Source organism: Cetorhinus maximus, chromosome 20 (assembly GCF_964194155.1).
Source record: "Cetorhinus maximus chromosome 20, sCetMax3.hap1.1, whole genome shotgun sequence".
Lineage (NCBI taxonomy): Eukaryota > Metazoa > Chordata > Chondrichthyes > Lamniformes > Cetorhinidae > Cetorhinus > Cetorhinus maximus.
Genome location: NC_135898.1, coordinates 64,816,682 through 64,839,948, shown reverse-complemented (window position 1 = coordinate 64,839,948; position 23,267 = coordinate 64,816,682). Strand labels below are relative to the sequence as shown.

The 23,267-nt window shown below is 43.1% G+C and overlaps 1 protein-coding gene across 3 annotated transcripts in view; it reads left to right on the top strand.

Annotated features, from left to right (window-relative positions):
• adam12a (ADAM metallopeptidase domain 12a) overlaps positions 1–23,267 on the top strand; it is a 445,440-nt gene that overhangs the window by 238,187 nt on the left and 183,986 nt on the right. For all 3 annotated transcript variants that reach the window (XM_078564869.1, XM_078564868.1, XM_078564867.1), the window contains exon 4: positions 14,398–14,476. In XM_078564869.1, coding sequence (XP_078420995.1) covers positions 14,398–14,476 — 79 coding nt within the window. The remainder of the gene's footprint in view (positions 1–14,397; positions 14,477–23,267) is intronic.

The window sequence follows — 23,267 nt, the reverse complement described above, 5'->3', positions numbered from 1 at the left end:
AACTTGTGCTTTTGCAAATTCACTTTTAGCTAAGGGTTAAAGCTATTTTAGATCTAGCATTGTGCAAGGCAGTGTTAATTAATAATGTCATAGTAAAGGATCCACTGGGAATAGTGATCATAATACAGTTGAATGCCACGTTAAGGTTGGAAACAACATACTCCAATCACAAACAAGAATCTTAAACTTAAACAAAGCTAATTACATAGGTAAGCAGGGAAAGCTGGCTAAGATTGCCCACCAAAAAGTTGATAAAAAGAAGGGAAAAATAGCCAGAAATATAAAACCAGATGGTAAGAACTTTTACAGTATGTAAAAAGGAAGAGAGTAGTTAAAGTAAACGTTGGTCCCTTAAAAGCAGAGACAGGAGAAATTATCATGGGGAGCGAGGAAATGGCAGAGACATTGAACAAATATTTTGTGTCTGTCTTCACAGAAATAGAGGGTAACCTAGGGGCTAATAAGAATGAGGAAATTAAGGTAATTAATATCAGTAGAGAAAAAGTACTGGAGAAACTCAAGAGACTAAAATCTGGTAAATCACCAGGACCTGATGGTCTGCATCATGGCATTCTAAAAGAGAGAGCTGCAGAGATAGTGGATGTGCTGGCTATAATTTTCCAAAATTCACTAGATTCTGGAATGGACCCAGCAGATTGAAAGTTAACAAATATAACACTGCTATTCAAGATAGGAGAGAGAAAACAAGGAACTGCAGGCCAGTTAGCCTGACATCAGTCATTGGGAAATTGCTGGAATCTATTACTAAGGAAGTCTTAACAATGCACTTAGAAAAGCATAGCATGATTAGAACAAGTCAGCATGGTTTTATGAAAGGGAAATCTTGTTTGACAAATTTATCAGTGTTTTTTGATGATGTAACTAGTAGGGTACCTAAAGTCAATGTAGTATACTTGGATTTCCAAAAGGCATTTGATAAGGCACCACACAAAAGGTTAATGCACAAGATAAGAACCCATGGAGTTGGGGGTGATATATTAGCATGGGTAGAGGATTGGTTAACAGACAAGAAGCAGAGAGTGGAGATAAATGGGACATTTTCAAGTTGGCAGGCTGTGACTAGTGGAGTGCCGCAAGGATCAATGCTGGGCCCTCAGCTATTTACAGTCTACATTAATGGCTTAGACAAAGTGGCAGAGAATAACGTTTCTAAGTTCGCTGACAGTATAGTGCTGGTGGGGATATCAGCTGTGAGGAGGACAGAAAGAGGCTGCAAAGAGATAAAGACAGGTTAAATGAGTGGGCAACAAGGTGGCAGATGGAATATAATGTGAAGATTTGTGAGGTTATTCACTTTGGTTGTATGAATAGAAAAGCAGAATATTTTTTAAAAGGCATGAAACTTGTAAGTGTTGATGTTAGAGAGACTTGGGTGTACTTGTGCAAAGAACACAAAAGGTTAGCATGCAGTTACACCAAGCAGTTAGGAAAGCAAATGGCATGTTGGCTTTTATTGCAAGGGGATTGGAGTACAAGAATAAAGAAATCTTCCTACAATTGTGTAGGGTTTTGATCAGGCTACACAGGGAATATTGTGTGCAGTTTTGGTCTCCATATTTAAGGAGGGATGTACTTGTATTGGAAGGGGACAGCGAAGGTTCACTAGATTGGTCCCTGGGATGAGATGATGAGAGGCTGAATAAATTGGGTCTATATTCTCTGGAGTTTAGAAGAATGAGAGGTGATCTCATTGAAACATTCAAGATTCTGAAGGGGCTTGACAGGGTCGGTACTGAGACATTGTTTCCTTTGGCTGGGGAATCTAGAACAAGGAGGCACAGTTTCAGGATAAGGGGCCGATCATTTAGGCCAGATAACGAGAAATGTCTTTGCTCTAATGGTTGTGAATCTTTGGAATCCTCTACCCAAGGGGTTGTGAATGAGCCACCATTGAATATGTTTAAGGTTGAGAAAAACAGATTTTTGGTTTCTCAGGCAATTAAGGGATATGCGAGCAGGTTGGAAAGTGGAGTTGAAGCCAAAGATGAACCATGATCTCCTTGAATGGTGGAGCAGGTTCGACGGGCAGCATGGTCTTCTCCTGCTCCTATTTCTCATGTTCTTACAGAGCATCCTTCCCAACATGGGGAATCATGTAGGTTACACCAGAAGTGGCCGCACACACACTCCAATCAAAGGGCTTCAGATTCTGTTGCACTATAGACCCAAAATTTGGATCCTCATAGTTTTATTAAGGATTGATGTATAAATGCAAAATTATTTTTTTTAAATTGTATTGCAGCAAATACAGTATTTGTTGCTATGCAATCTTTCTCTGGTGGTTATGCAGTCAAATCTTTGTAATAGACTGTTCTTGTCTTTCTAGAAACCTGCCCAGACTTTCCATTTGAGTTGATAACACTATATGAGACAGAATAGTCTCATATGTAGTCAGAATATGAATTTCAATTGATTTGACCAGATTGTCTGGAAAGAGAGAAGGTATTGAAAGAAGGGGTACTTCTAGTTCTCCCATGTGTAGCTGTTGGCAAGGAAGTGACCAAAAATTGCAGCACTGATAGTGCCCATGGAGATTTCCACATGCTGTCCACACCTTCATGACTCAGAAATATATGTGAATGTGGGGGAGTGACGAATATACTCTGAAGACAGAGGGAAAATGATGGGAGAATAATACTTCTTTAAATAATGATGTTACAGAATATGTATTTAATCAGTTCGGTATGTTAAAATGGATTGAGTGAGTTATGAGTAGTGATCTGAATTTATTAAAATCCAGCTGAGGAAGGCTGGAGGCAGTGAATTGAAACTTTTTGGCAGAATGTCCACACATCACATAAGGGATGAGATTCAATTCATTGTACTTATTCATTCTAGCCTGACCTAATACTGTAATGCTTGTAACAATTGTTGGAAAAGGCACTGAGGCCAAAAATCCAGGGGTCACGATTCCAGTGGTTCTGCCAGGAATGTGCCCACCAATGCCTTTCAACACTCATCCAGCCTAGCTGAGGCTGTAATCAAAACTGATAAAGGAACTTAATGTTCAGGGCACTGATTTCCATTGTATTTCCCATATGCGTCATAAATGTTAAAACATAAATGCTATTTAGAATATGAATTATTTTTAATCTCCGCAGCTTGAAATAATTTAGATGTAATGGATGAGGGTTCCCAGTTTACAAATGCAACAAAAGTAAAACATCAAAATCTCACTGAATGCAAAATATTTTTATGTTGAAACATTGATAAAACAGCAAATATTAACAGAAAATGCAATGAAGCACTCTCTCCAAGACAAAAGCAGAATTACCTGGAAAAACTCAGCAGGTCTGGCAGCATCGGTGGAGAAGAAATCAGTTAACGTTTCGAGTCTTCATGACCCTTCAGCAGAACTGAGTATAGTTAGGAGAAAGGTGAAATATAAGCTGGTCTAAGGTGGGGAGGGCGGGGGGAGAGAGAAGTTGAGGGTGTGGTGATTGTGGAGATAAGCAAGCCGGGACACCCTGGTCCACTCCTCCATCACCCCCTACTCCTCAACCCCCACCTATGGCACCTCCCCATGCCCACGCAGAAGATGCAACACCTGCCCCTTCACTTCCTCTCTCCTCACCGTCCAAGGGCCCAAACACTCCTTTCAAGTGAAGCAGCATTTCACTTGCATTTCCCCTAACTTAGTCTACTGCATTCGTTGCTCCCAATGCGGTCTCCTCTACATTGGAGAGACCAAACGCAAACTGGGCGACCGCTTTGCAGAACACCTGCGGTCTGTCCGCAAGAAAGACCCAAACCTCCCTGTCGCTTGCCATTTTAACACTCCACCCTGTTCTCTTGCCCACATGTCTGTCCTTGGCTTGCTACATTGTTCCAGTGAAGCCCAACGCAAACTGGAGGAACAGCACCTCATCTTCCGACTAGGCACTTTACAGCCTTCTGGGCTGAATATTGAATTCAACAACTTTAGATCTTAAACTCCCCCCCCCCCCCCATCCCCACCCCGTTTCTCCCCCCTCCCTTTTTTTTCAATAATTTATATAGATTCTTCTTTTCCCACCTATTTCCATTATTTTTAAATCTAAAACTAAAACTTTGTTAGTCTTTCCACCCCACCCCCACTAGAGCTGTACCTTGAGTGTCCTGTCTTCCATTCTTAATTAGCACTTTTCTTAGACAATATCACCACCTTCAACACACCTTCAACACCTCTTTGATCCTTTTGTCTGTGACATCTTTTGATTATCTGCTCCTATCACTGCTTGCTTATCTCCACAATCACCACACCCTCAACTTCTCTCTCCCCCCGCCCCCCCACCTTAGACCAGCTTATATTTCACCTCTCTCCTAATATTACTTCAGTTCTGCCGAAGGGTCATGAAGACTCGAAACGTTAACTGATTTCTTCTCCACCGATGCTGCCAGATCTGCTGAGTTTTTCCAGGTAATTCTGTTTTTGTTTTGGATTTCCAGCATCCGCAGTAGCTTTTAGCTTTTTGTTTTTAACTCTCTCCAAGAGTTCACCAGAAGTCCATTAGTCATTTAAAAAAATTTGCTTGTGCAGTTGTGTTGGGAAGTGTTTGACAAAACAGTTTATTTTAGTTATATTTTGTTTTCTCAATGAATCACTTTCACCTGTTTCTGGCTTTTATTTAACAATAGAGAAAATTAGAACACTGGCACAAAAAATTCTTGGGAGCAAAATTGTATTGTGCCTGAAAATGGGCACGGGTTCGCGATGTCCGATTAACCCACCTCCATTCACTCCAATTCAGGTAGCGTGCAAGCTTCTTGCTGCCTGCTCATTTATATGATTGCAGGATGCAGCCAGAGTTAGTTGTGCTGGAGAGTGGTGGCATGCCTGAGGAGGGTCGCAAAATCATGAGAGGCATGAGTTCAAGCTAGCCTGCATTAATTAAAGCCAACCCGCACCTCTTAAAGGGGAGGTGCGTTTACACTGGAACAAACTCTGGAAGTCATCCTATGAGTGAGTTTGATCCGGAAAAGACAAAAGAATGGCACAATATGAACGAGGGCAGGCTCCAAGGTTCTCCGATGCAGCACTTGGTGCAGGAGGTGGACAGGAGGGCCAGTCAGACACAGCAAAGGACCTTAATGCAGTACTGTAAGAAGGATAATGACCTCCAACGAATGGTCACGGGCAGTGAATCCATTTTCAAATGCTACAGCAATTGCTGCAGCACAGTGTAGCAGAGCTAATACAGGCAAAGGGCAAAGGCAAACTGGAAGACAGGCACTAAGGAAATGCACAAGGATGATTATTTGACTTTTAAATGGATGGTTTGGTTGATAATGTTGATTTGACATAGTCTCCTACTGGCTTTTATTTCAACATTGTGGCCAAGAGGGTGCTGCGATGGTCAATAATAGATGGAAGGTAGGGTATGGGACTGTTGTTGAATGGGGAATTGGAATTGTGCCCACTTTCCCAGAGTTGGCCGAACCGATCACAGAGCCCAGCCAGAAAGAGAATGCATTGGTTTCCTCCTCCTCTAACTCCTCTTTCTCCCCCTCCTCTTCAGCTGCACACTGTATATTTGTGGCAAGGGCTTGACCTTCGTGAGCCTCAACTCATTTTCCCCGTCATGCTGCAGGTTAAAAGAGATTAAAAAAAAACCAACAGCGTTCATGACTGGAAGTAAGTGGTTTGAGTAGAACTGTTGAAGTGCGAACTGACTTTTCCTCTAATTTTTTTTTGTTGTTGAACACAGCCTATTCATTTAAGTGCGCGGGCCCCTTAAATATTTTTGTGTGGTCACGCAGGCACAGGAACTGAAAAAGTCTGCATGGGAATTTCCGGGATGCTGGGCGACCACGCAACTTAGAGATAATATTGGATTTCAACTTTTGCCACATTACCCCTTGCAAACTTTACCAACTTTAAGTAGCAGTACAAGCTTCCAAGCACATCTACTAATTCAGCAGCAACCAGTAAAAACCAATCAGCAACTAACCTGAAAGTGGCTGAGGTTCCCTTTAAATGAAAGGGCTGGTGGGATTGGTTCTAGCTGCTGCTGAACACACGTTCAGCTATGCAAGTTTAAGACATGGTGCTGGCAGGGGCATTGTAACCAAAATGTTACCGCTAGAATCAAATCAGCATTGCACGCTGTCTGACACCACAACCTGCCTGCCTGCATACTTCCGGCACACACTCCCAACGTTCCCCCCGGACGTCATCCTGCGTCATTTTCGCGTTGGCGAGCAGGCCCCCCCCCCAGCTCGCCAACAGAAAAATTCTGCTCTGTGTTTCTCTCTCCACAACTGCTTGGTCTACTGAGTATTGCCAGCATTTTCTGTTTATATTGTTCATTAAATAGCCTGTATGAATGAAAAATGAAAGACAAACACTTTTAGGGCGCAATTTTACGACCCCGCCACAGCAGGGGTGGGACCGTCAAATGCGGCGAGCCATTCAAAAGTCCATTGGCTTCGGCAGGACTGTAAAATTCTGCCGGCATAAAATTCCACACCATGAGTTTAAAAATATGATACTTGTATGTGTGGTATTTGACAGGCCTAGAAGACTAACCTAAAATTCTATTCAGAGTCTTCATTTTAATATTAAAGATGATAAAATTATATTTAATAGAGGTTGCACACAATTGTTTTACTTCCTTTCAGGCAATGCATCGCGTGCCCTTTTTGCCCACATAAGGTGGGCAATGATGGCAGACACATTCTCTGTTTTGATGACGTTAGGAATGCAAGGTTTCTAATAAATGAATTTTCATTGTATCAGTCCATCACTGTGTTGTTGATAGCTGGACCCGTTTTTGCTAGCAAGGATTTTGATGGCTATAATGAAAAATCACAATGCTCTGAATTTCTTAAGCCCTCCCCATTCCTCCCCTTCCCAATTCAATGAGCTCCCAGTCCAAGCTTGATTCAAATATATAATTAGAAGACTTCAGATAATCCAATGTAGTCATCTGTTCTTGGATGGTGCCACTGCAAAACTTGTAGCCACTGATCCTACAACCTTAGCACCATAATCAGGAGGTTTACCAGTTAATGCATTTAGTTTCCTGCCATATTGTAGAGAACTGGAAAGTAGTAGCCTAATACTTTGATGCTACCTTGGAGGTCACCAGGGTATTACACTAGCTACACTGATGTAACCTGCTATTTATGTTTTGGGGAACACTTCACAGATTTATTTTATATTGTAATTCTCCTCTATGAAGTGAAATGGCATTGTATTATTACATTTTCTCGGTATGTTTTCACAAATGAAGATACACATTCAAGACTTTAAAATATACAGGAAAACGGAGTAGTTTACAGGAAAAGCCTGAGCATGATTTTGGAGCACTGGAGTGCGTTACAAGGTTGAAACTCAATCGAGAGATTCAGATAGCCTCATAAACCACAAGAGACGACGCTTGAGGAGTTCCCCGCTCATCCGAACCAAGACAGTGTGTTAAAACACCAGACACACTCCAAATCATTGTTCCTTTTTATCATGGCTTGATATCATATAGTATTTCTTAAGTGTCTGGAGCTTTATTATTGGTGTTTGTATCATCTATTACTGGCACTCACTAACCACTGCCGTTACGGCTGCTGACTGTTTTTGTGATGATCTGTGTCCTGAGACGGGAAGTGGCAATGTTTTACAACATTATGACAGTCAACTGCTGTTATGATAGAGACAGATGAAGGAAGAGAGGATTTCCACTGAGCAACAATACACTCTGTTTTGGCAACAACAGTTCTGTGATTATAAGATATATTTTAGGAGGGAAGAGGAACAAATTAAGAATAAGCTGATTAAGAGTGCTATTACTAAAAATATACTGCCCTTCTGAGTAGATTTCTCAATGAGCAACGTGCCAGCACAATGTGATTATTAACCTTTGAATATTTTGAAAACCATGGCGACCTGTAGTTTTCTGATATCCAGTTGGTTCATTGGCTAAAGGCCAGAGGGAAGACTTGTTCCCTGTGATCTGATTGGCCCATTGCTGAGGAGGTGTTAAAGTGTACGGTGGGACATGATTTCCTCTGGTTCTATGTTTTAGTACCATCATAAACACAATAGCAAACATTATCTCTGCTCTTTTAGAATAAATTTATAATTTGGCTAGAACAGCTTGCTTCTATGTTTATACTGTTCCTAAAGCACAGCTTTAAAGGAAGTGTCTTGATTTGCTTGTTTATGTTTGGGTCACGGAACCTCTCTGCACAATGTTAATAATTGGCAGTCATTTTTAAAGATTTTCAGGCAGTGCTTTTACATGCACTGGCTTTATTAGCCTTGTTATCAATTGCATAAATTGATGCAAAATAGTCCCACACATCAGATTCTTGTCATTTATTTGCATAACACACAGTGAGTCTGTGTACAACTGAGGTTAGAAGACCTGTAAACTGTTGAAGAAATCCAACATTTGAAGTTAGGATGCCACAGTTGTGAGACTTGCACTCTGACTGCTGCTTTAGATATTTTTTATAATTTGTCTTGTATAAATTTATAATTGTTTCTAATGAAATTTGTAATTAATAATTCATTTAATAAATTCTACTGGCATTTTATAAGTTTATCGATTTGCACTTACAGTGCAAAGAATTCTGCCATGTTTTCCTGATTCCCCCATTTTTCAGTAGCTGGACATTAGGCCTATGATCCCATTTCTTATCTTTATACGAAAACTGGCCTAGAATTTCCTCAAAATAACAGTTGTACCTTTAAAAAAAAGCGTTGCAGCAGCCAGCAGGTTCTGGAAGGAGCTAGGAAAGAGTTACACGCAAGTTTCCAGTCTGCTCATTTATGTATCTCTTGTTGTAAAACCAGTGTAAAATGGCTGTAAGCAGCTGAACTGCTTTGACAGTTTTATGCAATCTTTGTGCACTCTTCCTGCAACAAACTAGGGGCAAACAGGTAAGAGGAGAAGTGCTTGACTTTTTCATTTCACTCTCAAATAACTTAATTGCATGTTGTGGCAATATTTTTAATGTACTTGTAAGGAATTGTGACCAGTCAAGCACCCTCTGCACCCAAAGGGCAACAAGCTAGAAGAAATGAATACGCAACTTAATTCATTCAGATCTTCAAGCCTTATTGGAGACTATTGAAGGTGGGATGAAAAGAATGCTGAATGTGACAGCCACCAAGTCACACAGAATTATTACTTGTACTGCCTCCCGTGGTTAGCATTGGCATTGACTTCCATCTCCCTCACCCCAGGACTGCAGAACAGTGTTGGAATAAGATACTCATTCTCAGTGGGACAGGCAAGGCAAAGCACTAGTCGTCGCTGCCTTATCTTCTTTTCTCATTGTTGGTACAAGAACACTCATCACCCTCTTACTCAAAACTTGCACAACTGAAATCTCCATAATATTATGTTGCAAAGAATTAAAAAGCACAGGAAAAGGCTGCTCTGCTCCACACATACTTGCTGGTGCTTTTGCTCCATATGAACCTCCTCTCACCTCACTTCATTTCACATTGGGCAGAATTTTACGAGTCGGTGAGTGGGGGCAGGGCCCGTTCGCCGATGCGTAAAATGACACGCGGTGACTTCAGGGGGAACTCCCAACTCACCGCGCCCCATTTAAATTTTCAGGAAAGCGGAAGCGCAGCAAAGTGGCCAATTGAAGCCATTGACAGGGTCAATTAAGTAATTAAAGGACCTGCCGTCCAACCTTAAGGTTGGCGGGCAGGCCAGGAGCCCCGTCGGCAACTAGAAAAAACATGAAACCTCATCCACGGGCGGGATGAGGTTTCACGTAGGCTTTTAAAAATTTAAATAAAGGTTTTGTAAAAATTATGGACATGTTCCAACTCATGTGACATTGTCACATGGGGGTACATGTAAGGCAAATTTTATTTTTCTATTTTTGTCTTTTTTACATTTAGAGCCGATCTCCCTGAGGCTGCACTTAGCCTCTGGGAGATGAGTGCGCTCTTTCGTGCGCATGCGTGAAAGAGCGCACTCTCAATTTTGGGATTCCCCCCCCTGCCCTCACAGGGATAAAATGGCGGCGCGCCTCCAATTGGGGGCGCCGATCGGAAGCTTGCCTGCACGCGCCCGCCCATCAACCTCCCCCCCTACGGGGGGAAACTTCAGCCCATTGTTACCATATCACTGAAAAGAGAGAAATGTTGCAGAAGCTTTTCACCTTGCACTCATCAGGAAAAATCAAGGATGCCAAATTTCAAATGACCACAACAATAGATTGGAGATCCCCAGCATCACAGATGCCAGTCTTCAGCCAATTTGATTCACTCCACGTGATATCAAGAAACGGCTGAAGGCACTGGATGCTGTAAAGGCTATGGGCCTGGACAATATTCTGGCAAAAGTACTGAAGACTTGTGCTCCAGAAGTTGCCATGCCCCTAGCCAAGTTGTTTCAGTACAGCTACAACACGGACACATCACCGGCAATGTGGAAAATTGCTCAGGTATGTCCTGTACACAAAAAGCAGGACAAATCCAACCCAGCCAATTACCGCCCCATCAGTCTACTCTCGATCATCAGCACAGTAATGGGAGGGATCATCGATATGTATCATGCGGCACTTGCTTAGCAATAACCTGCTCACTGATGCTCAGTTTGGGTTCCACCAGGGTCACTAATCTCCTTACATGATTATAGCCTTGGTTCAAACATGGACAACAGTGCTTAACTCCAGAGGTGAGGTGAAAGTGACTACCCTTGACATCAAGGGAGAATTTGGCCAAGTATGGCATCAAGGATCCTGAGCAAAACTGGAGTTAATGGGAATCAGGGGGAAAACTCTGTGTTGGTTGGAGTCATACCTAGCACAAAGGAAGATGGTTGTGGTTGTTGAAGGTCAGTCATCTCAGTTCCAGGACATCACCGCAGGAGTTCCTCAGGGTAGTGTTCTAGGCCCAACCATCTTCAGCTATTTCATCAATGACCTTTCCATCATAATATCAGAAGTGGGGATGTTCACTAATGATTGTACAATGTTCAGTACCATTCGCAACTCCTCAGATAGTGAAGCAGTTCATGTCCAAATGCAGCAGGACCTAGTTAATATCCAGGCTTGGGCTGACAAGTGGCATGTAACATTCAAGCCACAGAAGTGCCAGGCAATGACCATCCCGAACAAGAGAGAATCTAACCATCACCCCATGACATTCAATGGCATTACAATCGCTGAATTTCCCACTATCAACATCCTGGGGATTACCGTTGACCAGAAACTGAACTGGACTATCCACATAAATACTGTGGTTACAAGAGCAGGTAAGAGGCTAGAAATCCTGCGGTGAGTAACTCACCTCCTGACTGCCCAAAGCCTGTCCACTATCTACAAGGCACAAGTCAGGAGTGTGACTGCCCACTTGCCTGGATGGGTGCAGCCTCCACAACACTCAAGAAGCTCGACACCATCCAGGACAAAGCAGCCCACTTGATTGGCACCCCATCCACAAAAATTCATTCCTTCCATCACCGACACACAGTAGCAGCAGTATGTACCATCTACAAGATGCACTGTAGGAACTCACCACGCCTCATTAGACAATGAAGTGAAATGAAGTAAGGTGAGAGTAGACCAAAAGCACCAGCAAGTATGTGTGGACCAGAGCAGCCTTTTCCTGTGCTTTTTAATTCTTTACAACATAATATTATGGAGATTTCAGATGTGCAAGTTTTGAGTAAGAGGGTGATGAGTGTGCTTGTACCAACAATGAGAAAAGAAGATAAGGCAGCGACGACTAATGCTTTGCCTTGCCTGTCCCACTGAGAATGAGTATCTTATTCCAACACTGTTCCGCAGTCCTGGGGTGAGGGAGATGGAAGTCAATGCTAATGCTAACCATGCTAGGCAGTACAAGTAATAATTCTGTGCGACTTGGTGGCTGTCACATTCAGCATTCTGTTCATCCCACCTTCAATGGTCTCCCAAACCCATGACCACTACCATCTAGAAGGACAAGGGAAGCAGATTGATGGGAACACCACCACCTGGAAGTTCCCCTCCAAGTCACTTACCATCCTGACTTGGAAATATATCGCCGTTCCTTCAGTGTCGCTGAGTCAAAATCCTGGAACACCCTTCCTAACAGCACTTTGGGTGCACCTACACCACATGGGCTGCAGCGGTTCAAGAAGGTAGCTCACCATCATCTTCTCAAGGGCAATTAGGGATGGGCAGTAAATGCTGGCCTAGTCGGCGATGCCCACATCTCATGAATGAATTAAACTAAAGATTTTGAAAGATGAGCTGCTTGCACTAGGTAACTGATGAGTTCTTCCAGACTAATTCACGTAAGTTTATTTCATTTGCAAGTGTAGTTACTGTTCTCTTCATTGATCTCAACCATTGGTTTTAGGAGTGTATTAACTTTGATTATGAGTTACATGAATTGTGAATGAATATAAATTGCTGCCTCCTTGTAATTGTATGACATAAAAAAAATGTTTTGCTGCAGAGGACATATATTTTCTTTAGAAAATCTGGGAGGATGCCATCTGCTCCCAACATGTGCACCAGGAAATGTCAATGAGCACCTTATTTTATAAAGATCATTAGAATTAACATATTGGGTGGAACTTAATTAATCCTGCCGGATGGTGGAGGAGGGGGGAATGGGGGGTGTGAGCAGGAAATTTGGAGGAGAGTACCACTGTCTAATTCCCAGCCTTGGGAGAACTGTCCCCAATTAAATCAGGAGCGGGAAGGGCAATGCGGGAATCCTGCCTGCTGGTGCTGGGATGCCAATTAGGCTCATTAATGAGTCACTTGACACCAACTATCCCTGAACCCATCAGAATTCAGTGTCAGCTCAGGAATTTTATGGGATTCACACGGGTCTCCCCTGGCTCCCGAAGCCTGCCCAGCAAACACTGCCATGGTTGCCTACAGCCTTGTGTGGGGGGCTGGTGAAGTGCGGGGGGAATGTGGTGAAGGGGGGGTGTCCCTCGATGACAGGCATTCATTGCCCAATTGAGAGAACTGGCTCTGGGAAAGGGGGAGCTGCTGAAAACCACCCGCTTGCCTTTGCTTCTGTCGCCCATTGCCACCCCCTCCATCAACCTGCTCCCTGTGATCCCCTTCCCACCCCTCTCACCTGTGTCCAGAGACCAAGTGGTGATCTTCAGGTGGCCTTGGAGCATGACCAGCAGCAGCCACTGTTCCCAGTGGCGTTGCTGGCGGAGTTGCTGGCTTCTCATTGGCTGCTCTCGGGGTTGGTATCTCCATCCCGGAAGGACTTGATTGGAAGGCCTCACGCTGGCCAATTTTAGTGCATGAGGGCACTTAAGTCATGTAGGGCCTCCCCATGACAGCAATTAGGGGCTCCCACTGGTTCTTCAGCCAGTAGGGGTGACCCATCGCTAGAACTATCCCTGGTCTGCAAAATACCAAGCAGATCATTCTTGACTAATATGCTGGGTAAGAGTGGAGGTAGATGTGGGACACATTTTGGGGATCAGGCCTATATGCCATATCCTGGACTTCCAAAAGGAACATTTTCTTTTCTTTTTATAGTTTGTTGCTGTTTTACAAAAGATTGTTTTGCTTTCTATGCCCCCTTTGAAATGGCACACCACACAACAATATGTGATCTTCTTTGGCAGGTGGGTACTTGTGATGCAACCTTGGTGCTGCAGGTGCCCATTCATCATACTTAAGTTATGGGATCAGCCCCACTTTTGCCAAGTGGAATGAGTGTTTAAGGTCTTGGGCAGACGTACTAGGGCTTACCCCGGGATACCGGCCCCACAGGATTTTGCCCCCATATGTTTACTCCACGTACTGATCATGTTTGTCAAAATTCCGTGTTTTGTTTCTCGTTGCTAGTTTTCTCCCACCTCCTGAAGATGTTGACTCCTTGCAGGGGTATGACTCCTCACTTTTTCACTCAAGTGATTATTATTCGTGTTTATGCCTTTGAAGTGCATGTTTGCTGCATTTTCAAATATAGTAGCAGGGCAATGGGACTGTTGTATCATAATGTGACTGGCTGCCTCAGGAGTAACAGCAGAAGGTTTCTAACAATATAAATAACAAGAAATGCATTGTCCATCAATATAATACACCCACCTATTCAACATCAATTCAGACATAGTGAATGTCAAAATACCTTCTTGTGGTAAATTCCAGCTGTGGCCAGTAGCAGGAAGGAGTTGGCCAAACAGCTCTGTACCTGCTTTTCTGTCCAGCACAGGGAGCTATATAACCCAGAGAAACATTGCTATTTCCCCCTGAATTTTTTATGCGCTCAGTTAAAAAGAATAATTAAATTGGTAAAGTTATTATTGTAGATTTACAGCAAGAGATTATTTCATCTTGAATCATACCGTATGTACCTGATCCAGGAGTTTGTCAGTGACAATGTATTCAATGCGCTGCTTATGAACTCTGCATTGTATGTAGTCATGTGTTTAACTATCCCATGCTTTTCCTTTCCTGCAGTGTGCTTTTTGCTGAAAACTACACAGAGACACACTACCTGCTTGATGGCAGTGCCGTCACAAACACACGGAATCATACGGTAAGTAATTGAAATCTCTTGTTTGCGAATAATAAAACCATGTTGCTGTGTTTTAAGTACAGTTGCTGAACTGGACAAAGCCAGCGCTGTTAGTGCTGACAATCAAAAGCTATCCATATTAACCAATTAAATTCACCATAGCTCACAATCCTGCTCTGATCCTTGATAATCTCTTAATTTGTTAATAATGGCCAGACTGAGAGTTTACTTGAAAAACAAAGGGTCAGATATATATATTGAGGAGTGCTTGACGTTCGAACTTGCATGCATTGTATGAACTTGTATGCCAGTGTTAGTTTCATTTGATCCTGTTTGAGCCACCACAACAATTACTTCATGATAATGAAGAGTTCACTTCTCAAGCAGATAAAAGATGATTTACCCATGCTTGACCCTGCTTGAACTCCTCCTTACGGCTGCCTGATGACATTTATGGAGTTGGAGTCGGTTGAGGCCATCCTGCTGTCTCAGTGAAAAGACTTAGAAGAGTGGGGCAAAGGTGAACACTGATGTAAACATCTCTGATTTGGAAGTCACATAGCGCAGTTTATTTTCCTAAGCCTAGCCTTGCTGTTAATAAATCGTCTTTATTTTTGGTTTTACTCTTAACACCCTTGGAGAAACTTGATTCTGTTTCATTTCAAATGTTGGCTGACAAATGAGACACGATTACTTAGAGCAGACACATGAGTTGTAATTGCTGTTTGAGTATCAAGAGTATTTTTTTTCTCAAGCACTGTTGGTTTGACATGTCACTGCTGCATTTAAGATGTTCAGTGTTGAATTTACCGGGTAAGTGCACTGTGTGCTGCGGTGCAACTACTGCCATACAGCGTGTGAGCACTGGTCGATGTTGATTTTGCTGACCTCAGCAGGCTTCACGATCCTTGGGTTAGGGAGAGGGGAAAAATCAAGCCGCGTTCTCACTTTTGATTGCGTTTTGGTGACTCTGCTGAAAAGTGCTCTTATGTGTGCAACCTGCGAGGATAGGTTTCCATTCAGGTGTGATGACTTCCAAAAATAGCCTGCTGACATTTTTAGGCCTGGAGTTTCAACTTTGAGACGGGAATTATGAGCTGGGCCGTTTTGCGGCTTTAGCTGCCATAGAACAGGTAAGTTTAAAGGCCCAGGCACTTTTAAGGCAGGGAGAAGGTAGGTTTGTAATGTGAGTGGGTAGGATTTGAGGATTTCGGGTGGTTGAGAGGGGGTGAAGGTAGTTGGTCAGTCGGAGGTTGTGCAGTTGTGAGGTTGGGTGTGTGCAGACAGGGGGCGGGGGGCGGGTGGAGGGGGGTTGGTAGGGGCCTCCTGTGGAGGGGTCGGAGGATGTACTCGGGGGTGGTGGGGGTGGTAGATGGGGGGTCCCTTGTGGGTGCCAGCAGGCTGTTGGGGGTCCCGAAAGTGGTTAGAAGGGCAAGGGGGGTCATGTGGGGGTGTAATTGATAGTGAGGGTAGTTAGGGATCCCGTGGGGGAGGTTGGTGGAAGTCACTATATTAGTTACCAGAAGCTAAAAGTGGTTTTAATTCTTCCAACTTTTTCTGTGTAACTATTGCAGTAAGACAGTCGGAACTATCTGAACTTTGTGATTTAAATTGCATCTTTGGATGGTTCCCAGTGCAGGGTTAGTTGCCCATCGGAAGTTTGAACTTGCTAGGCAATTGCCATGCAATCCTTACCTGGGAACCTCCGGGAGGTGGAGGTGGGGGTGGGTTGGGGGGGTAGGGGGGTGGGGCGTTCCCCAGCACACCCTTGGAATACCTCCCCCTCCCCAGTTACACTGCCCTGCAGCTCAGAAGTTACGGGCCAAGATGTTTATGTCGTATTTGTTCATCATGGATAATGTGCTGCAGGTGTCCAGACCACATGTGCTGGAGCACAGTATCGAACCTGCAGCCTTGACATCGGGTCCATTAAAGCGCAGGTAACTCACTCCTGTGTACACTTAAATATTTCTATTTTATTTAGCACTTGTTTCATTGGTGGACAAGCTATCAATCAGAACACTGAGATCTGAAGGTATTAATTGAGCTGAAAATTAATTGAATTATGAAAATAAACTTTACATACGGTCCCATAGCTGCATGGTATGCAGTTATGAACACAGAACCTTGTATATCCATGCAAAAGAACATTACAGGCAGAATGTTCCCCCCAGAATTAAGGCCCACCCAGCGTGATGTCCGCACGGAAGCACTATGCGCTCCCTGTGCAGGCGGGGTGGGATTCCCTCAGCCGAGAATGCGCTCTTTGGTGCATGCGCACGAAAGAGCACACTCATCTCCCTGAGGCTAAGTGCTGCCTCAAGGAGATAGGATCCACGTTAAAAACTCTGAAAAATAGAAAAAAAATTCCCTGACATGTTCCCTCATGTGACACTGTCACATGAGTTGGGACATGTCGATAACTTTTACATGCACTTTAATTACATGGGATGAGGTTTCATGCTTTTTCTAATTCCCGCCGGGGCTCCTGGCCTGCCCACCAACCTTAAGGTTGGACAGGCAGGTCCATTAATTAGTTTAATGGCTGTCAATGGCCTCAATTGGCCATTGACAGGTTGGCAGGCGCACAGCTGATTTTGCTGAGCCCCCGCCTACCTGAGAATTTAAATGGGGCGGGGTGACATTGGGAGTTCCACCCGATGTCACCGCGCGTCATTTTACGCGTCGGCGAGTGGGCCCCGTCCCCCACTTGCCGACCAGAAAATCCTGGCCTACATTTCATGGAATAAATGCTTGAAATGAGCAATGCCTTATGATGTAGGTCATAAATCTGCTAGTGATTTTAATGTGATGATGTTCTGGATAATTCAAATTAAAAAGTAAAGAAAAATGTTGCTTTGTTTTTCTGACTTGTGCCTTGTGGAAAGGTTATGGGGAGTCAGGAAGTGAATCCCTCACAATAGAATACCATGCATTTGACCTGCTCTTGTCATCAGAGTGTTGAAAAAAAAATGGTCCAGTTAAGTTTCTGGTCAATAGTTGACCCCAGAATGTTGATTGTGGGGCACTCAATGGGAATGCCATTGAACATCAAGGGGAGATGGTTAGATTTTCTCTTGTTAGAGATGGACATTGCCTGGCATATGCGTGGAGTGAATATTACTTGCCAAGCCTGAATTTATCCAGGTCTTGCTGGATAAGGGCAAGGACTGCTTCATTATCAGAGTAGTTATGAACGGAGATGAACACTGTGCAATCATCAGCGGATGTCCCCACTTCTGACCTTATGATGGAGGGAAGGTCACTGATAAAGCAGCTGAAGCTGGTTGGGTCTAGGACACTGTCCTGAGGAATTCCTGCAGCAATGGCCTGGGGTTGGGATGGTTGGCCTCCAGCAGCCATCTTCTCTTGTGCTTGGTATAACTCTAGCCAGTGGAGAGCTTTTCCCCTCATTTCCATTGATTTCAGTTTCACTCGAGCTCCCTGATGCCACAGTCTGTCGAATACTGTCTTGATGTTAAGGGCAGTCACTCTTGACTCAGCTCTTTTGTCTATGTTTGGATTAAGGCTGTAATGCGGTCTGGATCCATGTGGTCCTTGCAGAATCCAAACTAGGCATCGATGAGCAAGTTATTGCTCAAACAATCCTGACTTGGAATTATATTGCTCTTCCTTCACTGTTGCTGGATCAAAATACTACATCTCCCTCCCTGGCAGCATTGTGGATGTATCTACACACATGGACTGCAGCCGTTCAGGAAGGTCACCACCGCCTACTTAAGGGCAATTAGGGATGGACTGTGAATACTGGTCTTGCCAACATCCTAAGAACAAATAAAAAAGCTGCAGAGATTTGATCTGATCCATTGGTTGTGGGTTGGTTGTGAATCACAGGGGATTAATCAGCACTTGAATAATAGTACCCGCCTGTGAAGATACACCAGAAAATAGTATTGGCAATCTTTAGCTCAACTGTCTTATAGACTTCTACTGCCACAGAATGTGGTGACAACAAAATATTTGTTGTTTAAAGCCTTTGTCCTCAACAGAGATCTCCATAAGTGGACAAAGGCTTTAGTCGACAAAGCTATTGTTCTCACCATTCTTCTCTATGGCAGTGAGACATGGGTCACCTACCAAAGGCACCTCCGAGTGCTGGAGCATTCCCACCAGCACTGTCTCCACAGCATATTCAAAATCAAGCAAGAAGACAGGCAAACAAACTCTAGCATCCTCATCAAAGTTAATTCCTCCAACATTGCAACCATGACATTACAAAATCAGTTCTGCTAGTCTGGACAATGCATTTGCATGCTAAATAATCAGCTTTCGAAACAGATCCTCTTTTCACAGCTTAAGGATGGCACTCGATCTCAAGGAGCACAGAGAAAACACTTTAAAGGCACTCTGGAGGCCTCATTGAAAAGAGGACAAATTGACATTGGTGCATGGGATGAGCTTGCCGCTAACCATGCTAACAAGAAGCAACACAGTCAGAAACTGACTGCATTAACTGTCTTGCAGAAAAGTGACAAATGGGGAAGGAGAGAGAGCAGAACCCTGGTTGGAGAACCTCCCTTCTTCAGGGCATCTCTTATCCTCTCTGACCAAAGACCTGTGGCTCCAGGATTGACCTGTTGAGTCACACGAGAACTCACAAATCATGAAGCCTGGCAGAAGTCAACCTCGTTTCGAGGGACTGACGACAGACACGACAGACTGCCAGAGAGCAGCAAACTACTCAGGCATCCTGCTCAGATCTGCAGGTGTCAATACTGGCCAGGTGCCCACTTCTAATACATTAACGACCCTATCCCTGGGATTTAGGATAGGGTCACAGTGGCGACAGATGGGCTGGTGCGAAATTCTGCCACTTCAAGCAGCGCAGTGGGCCTGCTGGAACCTGTAGGGCAATATCTTAATAATATAGCAGATGTATTCTCCATCCCGAAGGCATATCCATAAACTTGTGTCAACCTGATGGAATGGCAAATGCAGAGTGCCACTGGTCTTCAAAATTTAGCAGTATCTGACAAAACCATTTGTCAGATCAGGAGCTGTCAGATACTTGGAGCACAGTACTGCAAGTGTGGTCAAACTATGCAGTGTTTAAAATGATTTCCCTGCTTTTCAATTATATCTGTCTAGAAATGAAACCAAGTGCTTGCCTTTTTTAGGGCATTAACCTGTGTTGTTATTTCTAGTGATTTGTGTTTTTATACCCCTAGAACCCTTTACTCCTCTACCCCATTTTGACTCTTATTATCCAAGCAATATGTGGCCTCTGTGTACCACTTCATTTATCCGTATTGAAACTAGTTTGTTAATTAAACCTATTCTGCAAGTTCATTTTGTTGTCAGTTTCCTTTGTGATTTGTTTTTCTTTTGCAGTATCCCTTTAAGGGGCTGCCTCTTACTTTGTCCCTCGTTCTCTTTGAATAAGTTTCATTGGTTGTACTCAAGAGAGTTACATCTTCTTGTATTTTGTTGGATTATTATACACCATCTCCCCCACCCCCAATTTGGTGATGCCTGCAAATTTTGAAATTGTATTTTCAATTCCCAAGTGCAAATCACTAATGTAAATTCTGAACAACAGTGGACCCAGCACCGATCCCTGTGGAACATAACTTCTCACCTTTTCCCAGTTTGAGCATATTCAAGGCTGAGATAGGCAGATTTTTAATCAGTAAGGGGATCAAGGGCTATGGGCTAAAGACAGGAAGTGGAGTTGAGGATTATCAGATCAGCCATGTTCTCATTGAATGGCGGAACAGACTCTTTGGGCCGAATGGCCTACTTCTGCTCCTACGTCTTGTGGTCTAATGATCTTACCCCTACTCTGCTTTCTGTGTTGTAGCTCTAGGTACTGGTTGTTGCAGTCCAGACATGGCTTTCCTAGTAATAGGGTATACTTTATATCGTGTGACCCTTTATTAGGCTGCCTGTTCACTAGGACTGGATGTAGGAATGTTGCCATCTTCATCGGCTCACCCAACAGAGTCATGCCTCACAACTGGATTCAGTCTTCCAAATTAGTCTATGTCCTTCTCCTAGACCAACAATTGCCAATGTGCCCCATTGTTAAATTTGGATTACCTGAAATCTCTGGCATCACCTCTTGCGGTCTGAATTGCAATATACTGCCTGGTTTCCGAGGGTGAGGATTCACTGCCTGACGGATTGGTCTCCCCATTTCCCCGTTGTCACAGATTTATCTGACTGCCCATTTGGTCACTGGGATCTTGATGTTCAAAAAGCAATCCACTCACTCATCCAAATACCTGAGGATCTTGCACTCCTCATCAATTAACAATATCCTTAGAAGCACTTCCAGAAATGGATCGTTTAACATCATTTAACCCCATCCTTGTAATATGTTACAGTCTCTAGTCTAGCCACAATTTCCAAATTTCCTCCATTTCTATTGGTAATTCTATGTAAGTACACCTGCTAATTCGAACTGCCTGTTCATATCTTTCAGAGGCTGCGTAGATATTTGTTTTTATCAATCTGGCTCAACTTAGTTTAAGTTTTAAAAGTTTGAGTAGCTAGTTGGTCTGTGATGATATGCTAATCCTACTTTCTTCTGCCACCACTTTAAACATTGTTTATTTAGGTGACTAATTGAGACACCTAGCCTGGTCATTCTCACTGCATCAAAACCTCAGACCAAGCTCCTCAATGTCCTAGGAACAGGAACATGTCTGTACCAGCCCACTATCCGGATCAGATATATGAACCCCAAATTCAAACAGAAAACTTTTGTCACTGTATTTTACCTTACTGATTATACCACATGTGCTATGTGGTCTTCCTTGGCTTTGGAAGACAACAAAATAAAAACTTCGCTAGATCTGATTTAAGATATAATCTGCCAAATTATTTATTAAACACTAAAAGAATAATGGTGACACACTAGATTTACGACAGTTGCAGGTTTAATTATTACTCTTTCGAAGATGGAAATTGACAACCAGCAGTCTCTGCTGTTCTAAACCTTAATGTGAACTGGATCTGGCACAAGGCCCCTGAATATAAACCTATGGGACAGTTGACTGCCGAATCTCTGCAGAGTCTATGTGGCTCATCAATCTTTCTCCCTGGGACCTTCAGACAGACTGTCCAATTGGGAGAGGTTGAGCTATGAGTCTCAAATGTTCCTTTTTAATCCTGGCTGGAATGAGGCAGGATTGTGGGAAATGGTAGGAAAATGGGATGACAGGATGGACAGCTACCTCATCGCACCAGAGGGTGAGTCGAGCCTAGTCTCCCTGATCGTTTTCTTGATTCACGTCTGATTGCCTGATGGAAGGTGGTGTGGCTTAGGTAGCGGCACATAGGCCCAAAAATTCTATTCCAAAAATACGCTTTATTCATAAAATTTATGCAAGTACATTACATGACAGGTTAAAGGTGACATTAGATGAAGTGCAAATGAGATTGATTTCTTTCAATACAATATGAGGCACTCTGAGGTGCCTCAGTACACTTACAATAACAGTTATATTTACTGTATTTATTCCATGTCAAACATACAGCCCAGGATGGGGGAGTGGGGTTTGTACAGTCCCACATTGAGACACAAGACTTAATATAGGCCTCTTCCCCATCTATTTCTGGACTGGAGTCTCACCTGTTTTAGGCTTCAGTCTCTGATGCTCCAGCAGTATTCATATTACAGTACCACTTCCTCAGTGACAATGTTGGGCTTCCTCTCGCTGTTTATCATACATGTGAAATAACACTGGACCCAAGAGACTGGGTCAGGGTTATGGTGGTGTTGGGGAAGTCCTGACTTCTCATAACAGTACCACAAATAGGAGAACCCAGCCCATACATTCAAAATATGCCAAAGGACTTGTAAATATTTGTCTCTTGAATTCAAGCAAATCTGCCAATCAAGCATATATACAAACATAATCCACAGGATGTTTGAATTTTAATTGAATGCTTTTGTCTTCTCCGCTTTAGACATCTGCTGCAGATGTGCCTATTCTGGGCTGTTGTGTATCAAAAAAGCAACACTGTTTTGCGTGACTGAGTCTTTTTAACCTAGTGTGTACAATGGCAGAAAGAAAGACGCCATATACGCAAATCTTTCAAATTTGTCACTGAGGTTGTCTTAACCTTGAAGACCAATGTTTTGCTTTGGCTCTGGCAGTTTCATCCCATGACATCGCGCTGATGCATATCATCAACGTCACTTCTATTTTTGCTGCAATGATTAGAAATCCTGCCGTTGTGCAACAGTAAAAATCTCCACCTTTCCTGCACACCTATAAAAATAATTGGTTGGACAAATAAAATGCCCAGGATGGAGTCTGAGATGCATCTGAACAGCAGCAGTAAAGATTGGTGGCAGCAGTGAACTCACGAAAGAAACTCAGTGGGAGTATCGAAGTTTATTTTGTGTCTGAGATTGATTTCTGGTTTATAATTAAACAAAATGCAGTTGGTCTTCAAAGCGTGCCGTTCTGTTTCCAAAATGTGATTTACCTAAATCATAAACTGTGTTTTGTAAATAAAGAGGGCCAAAGATAGAGATTACAGTGAAGCTTTCTGTCAGCTAAAACGTGCAACAGTATCAGCTACTACTAACAACCCGGTGATTAATTGTGGGTATATTGAAATATTAATAAGTAGTATTGTTACTTCTCCATAATGTTGGTGCAAAGAAATGGATCACTTTTTTTCTCAATTGCTTTGCCTGCTATTGAAATTTATTATCGCTACATAGACATAGGACCAGTTCAGATACAGATTTGGTCTACTCAACCTTTGAAATTATTCCTATCACAACAGCGCAATTCTATTTTCTACATTAAACATCTTTATTGAGATTACCAAT